The sequence below is a fragment of the Oreochromis niloticus genome, linkage group LG23, assembly GCF_001858045.2.
Source record: "Oreochromis niloticus isolate F11D_XX linkage group LG23, O_niloticus_UMD_NMBU, whole genome shotgun sequence".
Taxonomy (NCBI): Eukaryota; Metazoa; Chordata; class Actinopteri; order Cichliformes; family Cichlidae; genus Oreochromis; species Oreochromis niloticus.
The window spans coordinates 20,307,932-20,324,862 of NC_031986.2; the positions used below are offsets into that span (position 1 = coordinate 20,307,932).

The 16,931-nt window shown below is 39.9% G+C and overlaps 1 protein-coding gene across 4 annotated transcripts; it reads left to right on the plus strand.

Annotated features, from left to right (window-relative positions):
- Positions 1-1,232: 1,232 nt before the first annotated feature.
- Positions 1,233-14,180, plus strand: dnpep (aspartyl aminopeptidase). Of its 4 annotated transcripts, none has more exons than XM_003446569.5 (15): positions 1,233-1,373; positions 1,723-1,813; positions 3,701-3,789; positions 4,718-4,831; positions 5,204-5,329; positions 6,278-6,402; positions 6,689-6,773; positions 7,055-7,162; positions 9,407-9,484; positions 9,918-9,998; positions 10,288-10,448; positions 10,609-10,648; positions 10,738-10,839; positions 11,775-11,942; positions 13,241-14,180. In XM_003446569.5, exons 1-15 carry the CDS (start codon positions 1,368-1,370, stop codon positions 13,289-13,291), a joined length of 1,425 nt encoding a protein of 474 aa, XP_003446617.1. In that variant the 5' UTR covers positions 1,233-1,367; the 3' UTR covers positions 13,292-14,180. The 4 variants fall into 4 exon arrangements, with proteins under 4 accessions (XP_003446617.1, XP_005452349.1, XP_005452350.1 ...); XM_005452292.4 differs by lacking the exon at positions 1,233-1,373 and adding an exon at positions 1,454-1,589; XM_005452293.4 differs by lacking the exon at positions 1,233-1,373 and adding an exon at positions 1,478-1,499.
- Positions 14,181-16,931: the final 2,751 nt, after the last annotated feature.

Consider the following 16,931-nt stretch of genomic DNA (forward strand, 5'->3'; position numbering starts at 1 on the left):
TGTGAAGACTATTCTAAATCCCATACGATCTGAATGCGTTCAGCACTTCCATTGCAGCTTGTTGATCTCACATCTATTAATAAAGTCTGAATGCGAATGTGTGAGTCTATGTATTTTCATCCCTCTGGGCTTCCTCAAGAGCTGACAGCTGAAGTAAACCTCTCTACAGCATTTTCCGCCTTTCCTCCTCTTCCTCCTCCTCCTCCTCCTCCTCCCTCAGTGTTCAGGACTATATAAGGATGGTTCCCCTGGTGATACAGTGATGAATGGCAGCATGGTGGGGGGATGGAGCATAAACACAGAGGTCTCCAGATAGAAAATAAAACCAAATGAGAACAAAAAAGAGGGCGATTTGGCTCTCTTAGTCTGCCTAATGAAACACAGAAGTCTCAACAATGCATTGCAATTTTAAATCTATTATTGGCACTGCAAAAAGACAGAAAATGATGGATTTTAGGAATTTAGTTTAAGCTCTTGTCAGTATCTGAAGCCTCTGGATGCTGTTGCTTTTGGTATTATTTTAAAACAGCTGATTGCTGTGCTGATTTTCTCTGTAGCTGTGTGGGTGTTAACACAAATATCTGATCAGCCAATAATATTAAAGCAATTCCCAAATGTATCTAAACATGGTCAGGATGACCTGCTGAGGTTCAAACTGAGCATCAGAATGAGGAAGAAAGATGATTTAAGTTTGGATGGGGATGCATGGTTCTTGGTTTGAGTATTTCACAAACTGCTGATCTGCTGGGATTTTCCCACACAACCATCTCTAGAGTATACAGGCAATGGTCAGAAAAAGAGAAAATATCCAGTGAGCTGCATTTATGAGGGAGAAAATGTCACAAAGCTTAAATCATGTCAAACTAGTTTCTTGAACATGAGCTAACTGTACTAAAATAACCTCCACAGTCAACAATAGAGCACCTGTGGTATGTGGTGGAACAAAAGATTGTCATCATGGATGTGCAGCTGACAAATCTGCAGCATCTCTGTGATGCTGTCATGTTTCTAGCACCTTGTTGAATCTATGCTGTGAAGCATTGAAGCAGCTCCAAAGGCAAAAAGTGGCTCCAATTTGGTACTAGCAAAGTCTACCTAAAAAATGTCCATTCAGTATATGATAAAGTAAAATATCTCATAAAAGTGACCCAGTATAAAGTGTAATGACTGATATTAATAATTAAATGAAGGAATTAGTCTGAAAGCAGAGTCCTGTGAGAGTGACTGTTCCATTGCGCCTCCTGGCCGCTGGATGTCGCTGCTGCGCTGTTTGTGACTCTGCACCTTTCTCCCTTTCTCCGCCGCTGTCAGCTAATCTGTCGCTGCTCGTCTTCTTTGTACCTCTTCATAATATCAAAGTCCGGTTAATGCAGGTAAGTGCCATAACAATGATTACTGTGGATGCGTCACGTGGAGGCGGTGCTTCCTCACCTACAACTGTGTTGACTTTAGTCGACACAGTTGACACAGACGCTGAAAGCTCGGGCTGTCCTGGTTAGGTTAGCTAGCAAAATACAGTTAGTTCCATTATCGGACAAAAACAGATCCTGCATAAAAACTCAACTTACAGTCCGAAGTTGAAACTAGAGGCCGGTATCTGGCTATTGCTAGTTGTTTGTCATGATTACTAAGATCTTGCTAGCTTTGCTGTCTCGTTTACTATGATCAAGTTGTTCTTTATTGCGCACATTTTTCACACTTTTTATACTTTTTCCCCTTTAGTCGCTGATCATGAAGAGCTCCAAAGAGGCCGTGCAGTCAGCAGCCAAAGAGTTTCTGCAGTTTGTCAACAGAGGAGTGTCTCCATATCACGGTAAAGTCTGCAAAACTCTGGATTTATCCCTTCAAATGTAATAAAATCTGTATCATATGGAACTCACGTACGTGGCAGCGTTTAATGGGTTTTTTTTTCAAGTTCCAAACTGTACCGAACCAAACTCCGTTCATAAATCTTTGAATTTAAAGTCCTGTTTAAGGTCAGCACCCGTATATATGAGGTAAAGTATTATTGTAAACCTTCTCTGTGTTGCCAGAAGCAGGCTTTTAATTCGGCGACCATGTTTAGTTCATAGTAAGCATAATAAGAAAAAGTCCAACTTTTTAAAAATGTTGCTGGTGCATGGCTGTTGTAGCTCGCTTATTGAGTCTTACTCGCATATTTACATTGGCAGTACATTAGGGCCCCAGAAGGTAAATGAATAAATGGGGGGGGGAAAGGAGCTGGATGAGGTGGCTAAAGATTTGAGGAAAAGAAATTTGGAAATTTCAAGATTAATATTGCAAATTTACACAAAAAATGTGCATGTGGTAAACATTGCCACCCATTTATGAGGGAAAGAACTACCAAATTTACAAGGAAAAACTTGTAATTCATAAGAAAAAGATATAAATAAAATTCTAGCAAGGTAGACAAAAAAATAAAAAATGCTTTAGAAAAAAAATCCTCCTACAAATTCATGAGGAAAAAAAGGCAATTTTCAAGAATATTGGCAAAATTAAAAATTAAAAAAGGGGAAATTTCTGAGAAAGAACTGGTAAATTTACAAAAGAAAAAACTGAAACAAATACATGGGAAATACTTAAACAGGTAAAAAAAAAGAAAAAACACCATTAAATTAACAGAAATCTACTGAAATTATTATTGAAAATTATTTATATTGAAATTATTGAAAAATTAAGCATTTATTTGAATTTACCATTGCTTTTATAATAAATGCACAGCTGGAATCTGAGGTTTATTTTCTGACTCTAAAGAGAAAGTTTTCTCATTTAATAAAGTTCATTTAACAAGCAAAGTAAGTAAAACAACTGCAGTAAAGCAGGTCCAGCCACATACCAACCAGTTCAGTATGTTGTGTATGACACATGCATTATAGGAGTCCAAAGTGTGCCACTCTTTTCTTTGTGGTGTAATTTTAAATTTGACACCTGTTTTTCCTCCGACCGAGTGTTTTATGCTGACAGTTTGTTGCTTTTGTGCTTTAAAACCAGTGAGAATCAGTGAGGAGAAGGCAGCAGGTTGAGTTTGATAGGAAAGACAACGAGTGTCTCTCTGCTGTAATCAGAGCATAAACGGGCTCTCATGTGTCAGCATTAACCAGCTGAGATGCAGTTCAGATCGCCTTTGAGCCAGAGAGATAAGATTGAGATGGAACAGATATTTCATCATGTCTACAACCTTTGCCCTCTGAACTCTGAACTCTGTCCCCAACAACAAATAAAGAACCAAAGAATTAAAATAAGTTTTCAGTCCCATAACAGGAATAAAGTGCAAAAGGTAATAAAGTTTTGCACTTTTTTTTGTTTTTTGTTTATTTCGGTAATTTAATTATTGAATTGTTAGCATCTTCTAATTAGGTTTCATACACTTGGTTGAGAAGAGATAGACACTTAAAAGTCATGTCTTTGCTCTGAAACTCATCTCTACCTCATTTTAGGCTTAACAAAATCTGAGTTTTCACTAGTTTGAAAAACAGCTGAAAAATGGCTCCCATTGATTTACTAAGGAGTAATTAAATGTGACAGTGAGGTCTCTAAAACTCAGACTCTGTTGTCTCAGTACTATTGTCAGCGTTGAAAAGTAACTATGACAAACAACGCCCAGCACTGACAGTAAGGCATGTAGTCACACTGCAAAGATCAGTTTGACTTTAACAGAAACAAATAAACTTCATGTCTCCTCCGCTTTCTCGCCCTGCAGTGGTTGAAGAATGTCGCCGGCATCTGCTGGAGGCTGGGTTCATCGAGCTCAAGGAGACGGAGCAGTGGGACATCAAGCCAGCCAGCAAGGTGGGGTAAAAAGTAGTAGAACGGAAATCTAAATGGTTTGCACAAGATTGCACTCTCAACTGTATATGCTGAAATTTCTGAATTTTTATTTGGAAAATCTGACAATGTTCACTAACTAACCAAGGGCGTTTATTTTGGAAGTATAATGATAAATGTCTGTAAAAGTCTAGGGCTTTTGTTTTGAAATTCTGACATTAGATTTTGTTTTGAGAAAAAGAGACCCTTTAAAGTATCCTGGTAAATTTCTATAATTTCTGAAGTCCTTTACCTTGTCTGTGTTGTGTGTATGTCAGGTAGACTTTTAATACGCAGGAAAATTATCTTATTTCTATAATTTTATTCATTTTCTGCAACAATTGAGGGGTTTAATTTTCAAAGTTTTGCATATGTCTGAATGTCCTTATAATTTCCCAAAAGTAACTGGGGACCTTTTATTTTGGAAAAAATGACCCTTTAAGATATTCTGGTGAATCTCTATAACAGCTGAGGGTCTTTTGCTTCGAATATCTGACATTCATTTCACGTCCTGACAAGTTACTGTAAGTAACGAAATTTTTTATTTTGGAAAAGAATAAGAACACATTATTTTGAAAATGTGTTTATTATAACTTAACAGAAATCTCAAAGTGGGGGCATGATGCCTTCCTATCATAATAGCTTCCTGACAGAAGCTTTTATTTTGAAAAATGTGCATATGTATGTTTCCTCCTATAGTGCAAAGACATGTGTGTTAGGTTAACTGGTGTTTAAATAGTTTTCCATTGGCTGTCAGTTGAGATGTGATCCAAAATTTAGGAACAGGCATGAAAACTCTCCATCTGTATCTACCAATCACAAGCAGGTTGTTTCTGATTGGTGGACTTGGCTGTGTTTAGCAGTCTTGCTTCAAAGGAGACCATAATGGTGCTAAATTTGCTTCTCTCTGTAGTACTTTGTGACCAGGAACTTCTCCAGCCTCATTGCCTTTGCGGTGGGTGGACGCTACCTGCCGGGAAACGGCTTCTCGATGATTGGCGCCCACACGGACAGCCCCTGCCTCAGGGTGAGACTCCGCCCACTCATTCACCTGTTGTCAGCTCTTTGCTTCCACCCTGGATGGGAAGCCAAACCACAGCGGGGGGGAGCTGAAACATGAGGAGAGTGAAGCTGAGCCGATGCTGAGAGTCATGAGGAATGGTTTTTATTTTATTATCAGCTTCTTCCTCTGATGTTTAGGAGTTTGGACGCCAAAGGAAACGCTGCGTCTGTCTGGAAAACAAACATGGTTTAGTTTTAGTCATTTTAAGGTCTTAGAATAATCTGAAAACTGAGATAACCTCATCCAAATTCTTTGTGCCAAAAGAAGGGAAGAAAAATCATGAATTGGATGTTTATTTATTGATTATGAGATTATTGATTGTGTTTGTGCTTACAGGTGAAGCCGAGGTCTAAGAGGACCAAGCAGGGCTGCCTGCAGGTTGGCGTGGAGTGCTACGGCGGCGGAATCTGGAACACTTGGTTCGACCGCGATCTCACCATTGCAGGCCGCGTAATGGTCAAGGTAGCGTGATTGTTTTTATTTTTTTACTTCTGCGGCTTACTATTAAATCTGTACTGTCTGGTTTTGTTTGTTTTGGGTTTTTTGGGTTGTTTTTTTTTAAGCTGTACAGAATATAACATACAGAAATGTAAAATTCATTGTAAGGCTCAATTGTGAGGTTTTGATCTTAAATTTGATATAAATATGTAGCTATTTTTCTGTAAAATAAAATGTATGTAAATTTATGACCAAAAACATGAATCCATTTTCTTTCTAATCAGGAAACTGGTTTGCTTTCTATGCGGAGCCTGACCATCAGCTTTGACCCATTCCTCTATAAAATGTCAAACTTCGGTGCTGCTTTTTTGATGACATTTATCGAGCGCACCACTGACAACGAGAGGCTAAATGTCTCGCCTACAGCTGTCAGCTCGAGCCAGACTGTGACACAACAGTAAACCCGTTTAAATAACTGAGTAGTTGAATCGCTTTTTACAGCAAAACATCACAAAAACACAGCTGCATGATTCAGATAATTCACACTGCAGCGATTACAGTTAGTGTGAAGGATTTTTTAAAGTGCACTTGGGCAATAGCTTTTTCAAAGACCTTAGAAAAAGAACACTATCAGTCATGGATCGGCCTCCAGAGCCTGGACCTTAACATTATTGAAGCATCGTGGGATCATCTTCTGTTTAATCTGTTGAGGAAAAAAACAATATAACAATCAGTAGGCGCTTTGACAACAGTGACATATTCACAACTGTTTCTGATTACATGATCCATACTGTTGATTTCCTCTTAATGTGTGCATGCAGGAATCCCTGTTCAACTTTGATTTGTTAATTATTTTCTGGCCAATGTAGATCCGTAAACTTGGAATCCTGTTTTCCGAGCTAAATGTGGCCCACAGTTAGTTTATGTAATGTCCTTTTGATGTGATGGAAACTCCATATTTTTTAACTTCAGAGTGGCGGGAAGCTGGTGAATCGACTCGTTCACGTCTCCAGGCCTCTGCTCAGGATCCCTCACCTGGCCATCCACCTGCAGCGGGACATCAACGATTCCTTCGGGCCCAACAAGGAGAACCACCTGTCAGTAACTAAACGCATCACTTCTATCAAATGCACCACTTTTATTGAATTTGTTACAGTGGAAGCTCATATTAAACATGGACACAGACACAAATAATAAAACCTAATCCCTGTGAGCACTTTATTGTGGGCTTCTGTTCTACCCTTGGATCTGCGTGATGTCATAGATAGGCAGGGAAGCCTGTGTGTCATTGCCTTTTCTTGTTGTCAGAGTATTTTTAGTTCATCATTGATGTGACTTTGAGATGAGCTTTGGTTTATAGTCGATATGTTTCATCTGTCTCAGTGTGCCCATCATCGCCACTGCCGTCCAGGAGGAACTGGAGACAGGCTCAGCGTCCTCTGGAGATGCCTCCTCTGCTGCCAGCACGGTAACCCCAACCTACAGATCTGTAAAAAGTCCTGAATGGGATTACATTCATTTATCTAAAATTTGGGTAAAAAATTGGTATTAAAGATACCTTAAAATGCTGAGATACCTTGGCCTATAGAAGCTGGGAAATGCAGAATATTTAGATCATTTTGAGGCCTGAATAAGAAAAGATAATCTATCAGATTTGGTGTCTAAAAGCTAAAGATAAACCGGGTCCTTTCAGCTGACACCACAAACATGAGTCTTAAAGATGCTGCGTTGTGCTTTGTGTCCCCTCAGGCGGAGAAACACCACCCAGCGCTGGTGAAGGTGCTGTGCTCGGAGCTGGGAGTCGAGCCAGAAGCTCTGCTGGACTTTGAGCTGTGTCTGGCTGACACGCAGCCTGCGGTGAGTCTGCGAGTAAACCATTGACTTCCTGTCACTTTCAGTGCAGTGATGATCCCAGGAGGTCGGCTGATGTCTTTAGTTTAATCAGTTTTATGACAGCTGACACAGAATCCAAGACAAACACATGCAGAATTTGTTTGAATCAGGTCAGTAGATCCAAAATGATCATGTGTTTGGCTGCCAAGAACAACCAGCATGAAGGGAAATGTGGACGAACTGATAAATGAAGGCAGACTGAGGCTTGGGCACACTCAAGATTTAGCTTGAAAATGCCATCAATTGCATTATTTAGTAGGCTTAAGTGTCTGTCACAACAAAGGAAGGAGAGCGATGTCTGCACAGTTAGCTCAGATTAACTCTGCAGGCATTTCAGAGAAACTTAAACCGACTAAAACTCTAAAACATCTTATGTCAGGTTTCATTTCAGATGTGTGAATAAAGCAAGTTGAGATGGAGCTTCTATGGCCCTGATTTTATTCCAGTAAGTTAGATTAATTTGAGTATAGTTTTTAGAGCACCGGTTCTCAGCAGTGTGCTTCATACTGTAAAGACCTACCAATAGAGAGAGAGAACTTTTTAAGCGTAAGCCTAATCTTAAAAGTTAAGATGGTGTCTGTCTCCTGAGTCCAAACTGGGAGCTTATTCCAGAGAAGAGGGGCCTAAAAGCTGAAGCCTCTGCCTCCCATTCTACTTTTAAATATCCAGGAACTACATGTAAGCCTGCAGTCTGAGAGCGAAGTGCTCTGTTGATGTGATACAGTTTAGACAAGAAATGATGGGCTCTGATTATTCAGGGATTAGTACAGTACTGTGCAAATGTCTTGAGTCACCCCTCATATCTTTATATTTTTGCTAAGAACGTATGAAATGCGTGCAGCAGTTTATTGAAGCATGCAGAAATATGCCACTTCTTTTTTTTTTTTTTCGTCCTCCACTTGTCCGGGTCCCTCAATTTTGTTTAAGGACACACTGCACACCATGCTGAGAGACACCAAGCTTTCAGCTAACCGCTCTTTGGGAATCACCTCTGCAAAAATACTATTTTATGTCTGTCAAACTGTGTTGTGTTTGGTATTTTTCATAGATTCAACTAAAGAAATGGGAACAAATTGTGTTTTTCTGCATGAAGATACAATTCAAAATTGGTTCTTTGCTAAGTTGATCAGTAAGGAGCCTTTTTCATGCTTGAATGATTCATAGGTCAGCGTTAAGGATTAACTAAAAATGGTTTGGTACAACAACTGGACTGAAAAAGCAGCCACTGTCCAAAGAAACACTTTGAAAGACCTTCAGGAAGTTGGGAGAATTGTCGCTTACGAACACTTTCAAAATTACAGCAAAGTCTGGAAGCAAAATGTAAAGAAATGATGGGGACTCGAGGCTTTTTCAGAGTAGTGTGTGTGAGGAGAAGGATTTTAAATTCAGTTCTTTGATGTGTTTGGGATCAACCGGAAGCTTTTCAGAGAGCTTTTAGAACAGCTTTATAATAATAAGATGTTACAATGAAGTAATAAATGTTCCAGTTATTTTTTTCAGCTTCACTCTGAGACAGGATTTCTAATTTTAGTGATATTGATCAGATGAGAGAAAGCAGTCTTCCAGATTCAAACACACTGTAAGGCATACAGGAGCTTCTCCTCACACTCTGTTTTTCACCTCGAGGACTCTGTGAGACTTCCTGCCTCGGTTTAAATGAAATTCCTCAACAGTTTTATGAAAGAGGGTCGAAAGGGCAGACTCTCATTCAGCTCACTTATTCCAGGCATGTTTGATAGGAACTACTTCCTGGAGTAAAATTTGTACAGCATTGATGACTATATTTGAACAGTGGAGAGTTATGATAGTACTTACAGAGTCTTTGTAATGGAAAGAAAATGCTCCAGGAGGATAAATTAGAGGAAATCTAATGTCCCGGAAACATCCTTGTTTTATTTGATTATTAGTGATATTTATTTATTTATTTCTCTCCTATTATATTGGCCCCAGTTTATTTTTCTCTCAATAACAGGTCACCTTCTGTTCTTGTGCTCTTTAATCATTAAAAAAAGCTGTTTAAGCACTGATGACTGTGTACACAGCTCTAAATGAAGTGTATCCACATAAAGAAAATAAAAATGCCACACCAGTGTGAGTTATGTATATGAGATTGAACTGAGTTTAAAGTTGTATTTAAATCTGATCGTTTATGTTCTGTAAGGCTAGTAACAAAAAGTGAGTCGGTGCCTTCCTCTCTTGTCTCTGCAGGCTTTAGGAGGCGTGTACGAGGAGTTCATATACTCTCCTCGTTTGGACAACCTGCACAGCTGCTACTGCGCCCTGCGGGTCAGTCGCTTTTCCACCTGCTGCAAGCACAATTTCACTTTTACTACCAGGCCAGAAAAGGATTTATTTCTCTTTTTCTTCTTGTGTCTTTCATTTTGTTCCCACTGCCTCCCCTGAGCTTGAAAAAAACATTTATATGTATATTTTCAGTTTATTTATAGTTCTTCACCGTTAAATGCAGCAAACGTGTTTTGTTCTGTTGTTTAGTTTAAAAATAATGGAAAGATTTACTTTAAAAGCTTTAACATTTGAATCCTCTGCATGAAAATGTAAATAACTGGCATTAAGCTGGGATTCAGTTAAATGAACTCGCACTAATTTCTTCCTCACAAAGACTCTCCCAAATGTTTTTCACATATCTCACAAAGCAGACAGAGGTTTTTAATCACACCAAGCCACGTTTCTCAGTCCTCGCTTCCTCTTTCTTGCTCAGGGGCTGATGGAGTCCTGCACAGCAGACTCTCTGGCTAAAGATCCCAACGTCCGTATGATCACTCTGTACGACAACGAGGAGGTGAGTCCACCAAGCTTTTAGAGAGGAGAATGGGCCAGTCTGGGGCAGCCAGGATACCAGAGAAGCAGGCAAACAGCAGCTTTAGTGTCTCATAATTAAATAGTAATAATAATAATAATTAAAAGCTCCTCTGCAGGTGATTCTGAGATGATGCGAAGCTGCTGTTTGCTCTGGATATCTCACGTGAAAAAAACATGAAAACAACCAGCAGAGCGATGAAGAATGACATCATCGCCTGCAGGTGAAACTACCTGGGTGTATTTTTTACAGTGTGGCCTGTTTCCTGTAGGTGGGATCAGAGAGCGCTCAGGGCGCTCAGTCCAACCTGACAGAGCTCATTCTCAGCCGCCTTGCCTCCTCCCCATCCAACCTCACCGCCTTCCAGCAGGCGGCGCCGCTCTCCTTCATGATCAGCGCTGACATGGCGCACGCCGTGCACCCCAACTACCAGTCAGTATCAGCATGAGATCACTTGCTCTCAGACATTTGCACTAAACGGTCATTCGAGAAAGAGAAGGAGTTTTAGATCATTAAGATCAGATGAAACCTGTAATCGCCGGTCTTCATTTGTATTCCAGTTTGATCTGTTTTTAATTTTGTTTCCTCTCAGGGAGAAACATGAGGAGAACCACCGGCCGGCTTTTCACAAGGTGAGTCAATTTAATTGCTATTTAAAGTTTAGGAGACTCCTCAGGTGGTCGATTTCCTGTGTGAATTTTTATTTTTTCTTTTGTTTCAGGGCCCGGTAATCAAGTTCAACAGCAACCAGCGTTACGCAACTACGGCTGTCACCGCCTCCGTTATCAGAGAGGTCGCCAGCCAGGTCAACGTGCCGCTGCAGGTAAATTGAGAACTGAGTGATGGCGTTTGTGTGATTGTAGAAGACCGTTTGCAGTATAGTTAAGAATTGGGAATTAAAACGGCGGCATTTATGTCACTGTATTTCATGAAGAACTCAGCTTGTTTTCTGTGATATCAGTATTTGTGTGAAAGCACATTTCCAGATTTTTCCAGATGTTTACATGTTATGTCCTGGAATTAGTTGCAAAGATCCAGCTTCTCCAGTTCCAGTACTGATACCACTGGATACTAGTGTTACGTTAATAAGCTATATTCCTCACTGTAAGGAAGAGACTGTGTGGCAGCATCAGGTTCGATTTAAACAATAAAATAAAATGTGACAAATGGATAGACCCAAGAATGTCATTTAATTGAAGTGGAATGTATATGTAAAAAAGGACCACTGGGTAAAGGACCAAGTTTAAATTGTGTTTAAATTGTGTCTTTAGGCAATCTGTTACTAGCAGCCTGTCACAAAAGCACATCATTTGTTCTCCTTTCTTTATTTGAATCTATGAAGTACCAAAGTTAACACAGTTTAACAGACATAAAATAATATTTTTGTACCAACAAGATGATTCCCAAAGAGCTATTAGCTGAAAACTTGGCATTTTAAAAAAATCTGAGGAAACTGCAGAAGTGGAGGACAAAAGAAGATTTGGCAGGAATATAAAACTATCGACTACTTAAAGAAATGACAAGAAATCTTGACTAAGAGAGTTCAGACTGTGCTGAAGAATAAAGGTGGTCACAACAAATTTATTTACACTATTCTCATTTCAATTAATGAGCGTTATTACTGCACTTTGCTGTTATATCTACTCGTTTCACCTCTCCCTGCTCATAGACCTGTAGTGCCTCTTAATACCTACTAGAGGCAGTTTTTATTTTTACTCTAACTTAATAGTCTGAGAGTTCCTGCTGGTCTTCTTGTAGGACGTGATGGTCCGTAACGACAGCCCCTGTGGAACCACCATCGGTCCCATCCTGGCGGCCCGTCTCGGCATCCCCGTGGTGGACATCGGCTCCCCGCAGCTCTCCATGCACTCCATCAGGGAGATGTGTTGTACATCCAGTGTCTTACAGAGCACCACCCTTTTCAAGGTAACAGATCAAATTAGGTTTGAATTATGTAGAGCTAATTAATAGACCAGCTGGTTTTACTTTTGAATTCACACACGTAATAGCTTCATAAAGTTTGGAATTCCTGCAAGAGCTGACAGCTTCATCAGCAGCTTGATCCAAACATTCTCTGTCGCTTATAAAAATAAGATTTGTGTGTCTCCCCTAATTCATGTCCTTGTAAATTTCTGTTTTCTATAAATTGTGTGATTAATTAAGTATAAATACCAAAAGTGATGGTTACATGGTAAAACACAACTGACTTTAATTGTTCTTATCATTGTTTAAGTACTTTGTTTAAAGTCTGCAGCTACTTTTTAAAGTCGCTTAAATAAAATGTATAACGCAGACCCTGGCCTCAACCTCTCAGATGTAACACTTTAACTTTGTCTTACATCTTCTGGCTTTTTGTTTTTTGTTTAATGGAGACGTCTCTTGCCTTGCTCCTGCTTATCAAACAGATCCCTTTATCTTGTAAAGACAGAATTTTCCTCATCCTCAGCCACCTCTCATGTGGAATTCCCCAAGACTTAGTCCTTGGTCCTGTTTTATGTTCTCTCCCTCTCTCTCTCTCTCTCTCTCTCTCTCTCTCTATATATATATATGTATATATGTGTGTGTATATATAATTGTGTGTATATGTGTATGTATGTGTGTGTGTGTGTGTATATATATATATATACACACATACACACACACACATATATGTTTTAATTGCTGTTGTTTATTTGAGTTTGGAAAAGCGCTTTATGCTCATGTTTTATCTTTCTGTCTGTTCAAACCAAGGCTCTCAATCTGGGGGCTGTTCAGTCATTTTTAAACCCTATAAGCCAATTATTGAACATTTTATAAACTTACATTCCTCTTTACATCGTTAATATTTTGATAACCTCCATGGTGCTTTACTAATGTATGTCTATCTGTCAACTCCTAAATTATTAAGGGAAAATAGTCATGAGCGCCTGAGCTGACAACGCAAATATCTGTTTGTCACAGTTCCAGTCAGAATATGTCAGGTTTGAACCGTCCAGCTGTGGCATAAGAGTCAAATTAAATGATCTCGTTGCTGGCGTTAACACATCACAGACTGAAATTTTTTTCTTTTTCTTTTTTTTTACTGACTTCTTGGGTCTGTGAGCTCTGGATGGTTCTGCTTGTTTTTTTGTTTTTTTAGCTTATATTTTTACCTATTATTGTGCTTTTTCATCTACTTTAAAAAATCTTAGTGATATTAAACTTTGCTGTCACTTCCTGTTTTCTGCTTCTTCTCGCTTCTTCAGGGTTTCTTCGAGTTGTTTCCCACCGTGAGGAGCACGCTGGTCGTTGACTAGAGCTGGGACAGCCACAGCTGATCGGGGATAAAGGATTATACAGACATTCTCAGAGAACCACTGCATTGTTTTAAAGTCTTCACACTTGCAGTGCTTTGTTTGTGATTTAAATGGCAAAAAAACCATACCTTTTAAAATCACCTGACCCCCTCAGAATCAACACATTTTTAAAGTATAGTAACTTTAGTATATTTAATGAAACCAGGCAATATTCAACCAGTATTTTAGTGTTTTGGATCCTTCATGGCTTCAAGTACACATGATGTTATCAGGACTGAAAAGCACATTTAAATTGTTTTTTAAAAACTGCAGCCAAGTCAGTTTGTGGCACTTTGAGTGGGTGTAAATCTGAAGAGTAAATCTTGTTTCTATTGATCTGTTTTCTGATGATTTGCTGGAGAAAACTTTCAAATGTGCGCTTTGGGTAAACTTTCAAGGGACATTATCACCATGCGTGACAGGTGGCCTGTTAAAAAGAAGTTCTAGGATATGAAAAGTCTCCTTTTTCCTTACATTTGGATACCAGGCTTATCTTCTAGTCGTGATTCCTGCTGCAGTTGAAATAACTTTTAACACTCTGAGGAGGAATGCTGGAAAAATAATGCAGATGATGCACTTCGAGGGGCCTGTAACATTAAATATACTGAAGTTACTGTACTTTATATAAAATGAGCTGATTCTGCGGCGATCGAGTGGGAGTGAGAGTGGGTTGAATCCTTTTATAAAAATGTCATTTGTGTATGGATGATTCTAGGTTTTAAATCTGATCTTGCTGTAATTACTGTGTTCGATTATGTCGGACGAAAAAGCTGCACTACTTCAAGACCTCATGTCTTTCTTATGAAATGAAATTGTGTAGAAGAAAGTTAAAAAAAAATGTTTAAAATCCCTTCTGTCTCGCCCTGTTTTTATTATTTTCTTGTTGGTGGAGTCAGTAAACACGGAGTGGAGGTAAATGTGAACGTATCATGCTGCAGGAGAGGCTGCAGTAATTTAATTTCACCTCCTCTGTTTTAATAAAATGCAGCGAGGAGCTGGATGTGCCGCTCTGCCAAGTGCCGGACAGTTTCTTGGCAGGATGAAGAGGACTTATGAGCCATATCGAGATGCAGCAAGAAGAAGAAGGCACTCCTTAATCCTGCTTTTAGTCTCACGGGCTCTGTTAGAAAGTCGATTACAATCCTGTTGGGGAATTCAACGAAATAAATCACCTGAAATTACAAAAATTAGGTGAAAAACAAGCAAGAAATGAGCGCTGAAATAAGTAAAATTAGAAAGAATTGTGGCTGCTGGTTAAAACATATTGAGTAAGTTTGTTGTTTTTATTGTCATTTTGTTGAATATTACAATTTTCAAAGCTTTTAAACTTATAATTTTAACAAGTTTGATCAAACGAATACATGCATGGTACACAGAGGGGAATATTTTCAGTGTTTATGCATTTATGTATTTTTCTAACTCTTAAGCATCTCAAGTGGCTCAGACAACTTTAAAACCGATAAAATATTTTTGCAAATGAGCCTTAAAAGCTCTGAATAGAAACTTTAGCCCTTGATTAATCGATTTTAAAACAATCAGTTGTGATGTGATTGATAGTACAAAGAAAAAAGAAGTAGGGGTAACCCTGAAGGACGAGTGTGTGAATAGTGCTGTGGAGGTCAGGCAGGATCGTGGAAATCGAAGATGTGATGTGGAGTGGGCACCTTGCTAACCAAGCTTTCAAGCATTAGCTAATAACGTAGCACTACACCTGCTTGTCCAAATATGGTGACATTAAAAAAGACAACGAAAAAACACGGCTTAAAAAAATAATTAAAAATTAAAAATTGAGTTCAAAACAGCCACCGTTTGATGTCACGGTGGCCACGTCCATCTTTTATATACAGGCTATGGCAAACACCCGTGTGTGTTTGAAAGAGAGTGTCAGAGATGATGACGTTAGCCCCACTAAGTCGTCCTGTATTTTTTTTATTATGCAGCTAATTTGCACATTTTCTAAATTTACGGACACCTCTTGCAGTTTTACGTCTGCTGTTTCTACTTAAACTCTGGATTTAATGACGCTTTTAATGATGTTTCCTTTAGTTTTTGCAGTTTAGCGCCTCCTGTGGCTCGGATTATCCACCCATCCCTCCTCGCTCTCTCTCTCTCTTTCTCTCTGCGTCTCTGTCTCTCAGCCTCACACTTCCTCTCCATCCCTCCTCCAGCAGCAGCTTCTCCTCAGACATGGAGAGCTGGTAGAAGCGCAGCAGCAGCGGCGGCTCTCCCCTCCTCGCTCCGGTGGATGTTGGATGTACCATGCGGTCTCCGCGGCTCTGGGCAGCTCTGTGCCTCCTCCTCCTCACCGCCTCCTGCCGGCTGTGCTCGGCCGCCCGACACGGTAAGAGAGTGGACGTGGATCTGATGCGATGTGATGGATACAGATGCACTTCCCTCTTAATAAAGTGGATCTGTCCACCCTGCGACGCGCGGTGCGTAAATCACGACTTCCTCGAAGAGGAGCTCCCCGCTGTTAGTGACCGCAGCTCTGAGCCGCCTCGCTGCACTTTGTGCTCACGTTTCACTTTCTTTGCAAAATTTTTGCAAAGAAAGTGTAAAACATATTTTCATCGGCGTTTACTCAAATTCACAGCGGGGTTTGTGAAAGTTGCTCGTTGTCTCTTGATTTCCTGGATGTTTTTCAAATACGGCTGAACATAATCCGGATTCAGTGAGTTTTGCTCGGCTTTGACACTCCTGCATAAAAAAGTGCAGAAACTGAATAGAAATAACACATGAAGTGCCTGTTCTTGCATTTCCGTTTGTCCGCCTCTGAGGTGTTTACCTCGGTGCTAAATTGCGTGAGTGACGCAAAAGCTGTGACCAGGGGTCGGCTCGGATGTGTCTGAGCGCTCAGATGAATCATTTTGTTGATCACAAACAAACACAGCCAAAACAGCCGCAGCAGCAGGAGAGGCAGAGAGAGGGGGGGCGGATAGAGAGGGCTGGGTCGGTTTGTTTTGTATCAGAGTTAATTTGCCTTCACAAGGAGCCAACATGATGATGTAGAAACTGACAGGGAGTTATTTTCATGCAGGGGCCATCTGAGGTCACAACAAGATCCATGAGAATCCAGAGGAGCTAAAAGCCGGATCAAAACACCCTTCATTGTCTTTATGTGGAAATTTGTTTTGGCCATGCAGAACATCTGACTTGTAAATGCAAAGTAGAGTCACTGCCACAGTGTGAAAAATAGCAACAGCAGGAGTTCACACAGTCTGCTAACAGAGCAGCTTAAAAAGAGCCAAATGGACAAGACGTTTGCTGCCTGTTTTATTAAGCTGAGCATGAATCTAATAAAGCAGCAGTTAGAAACATTCATATCCAGACTGCAGCACCTGCAGGTGCTCGGGCTGTTTGCACTGTGGTCTATAAAGCTGCGCTTCATGAAGAAAATGATGTCTTTAAAAGCATTTAAGGACTTAAGATCAGACATTATGAAGTCAGTAATGTGCATAAACGTACAGGAAACCATCAAAGTGAGCCTGCAGATCCTATTTTTCTTTACTGCTTTCTGTTTAGCCAGAGTTTTACTGACTGAGCTTAAGGCAGGGATTATATTCAGTTTGTGGACATAGAAACAAACCTGTGTGGACATCAC

Excerpts from the sequence above, each read along its gene's own strand:
- dnpep (XM_003446569.5), top strand. Across the intron at positions 10,449-10,608 it reads GCCGTGCACCCCAACTACCA|GGAGAAACATGAGGAGAACC; the intron begins GTCAGTATCAGC and ends GTTTCCTCTCAG. Across the intron at positions 10,840-11,774 it reads AGGTCAACGTGCCGCTGCAG|GACGTGATGGTCCGTAACGA; the intron begins GTAAATTGAGAA and ends GTCTTCTTGTAG.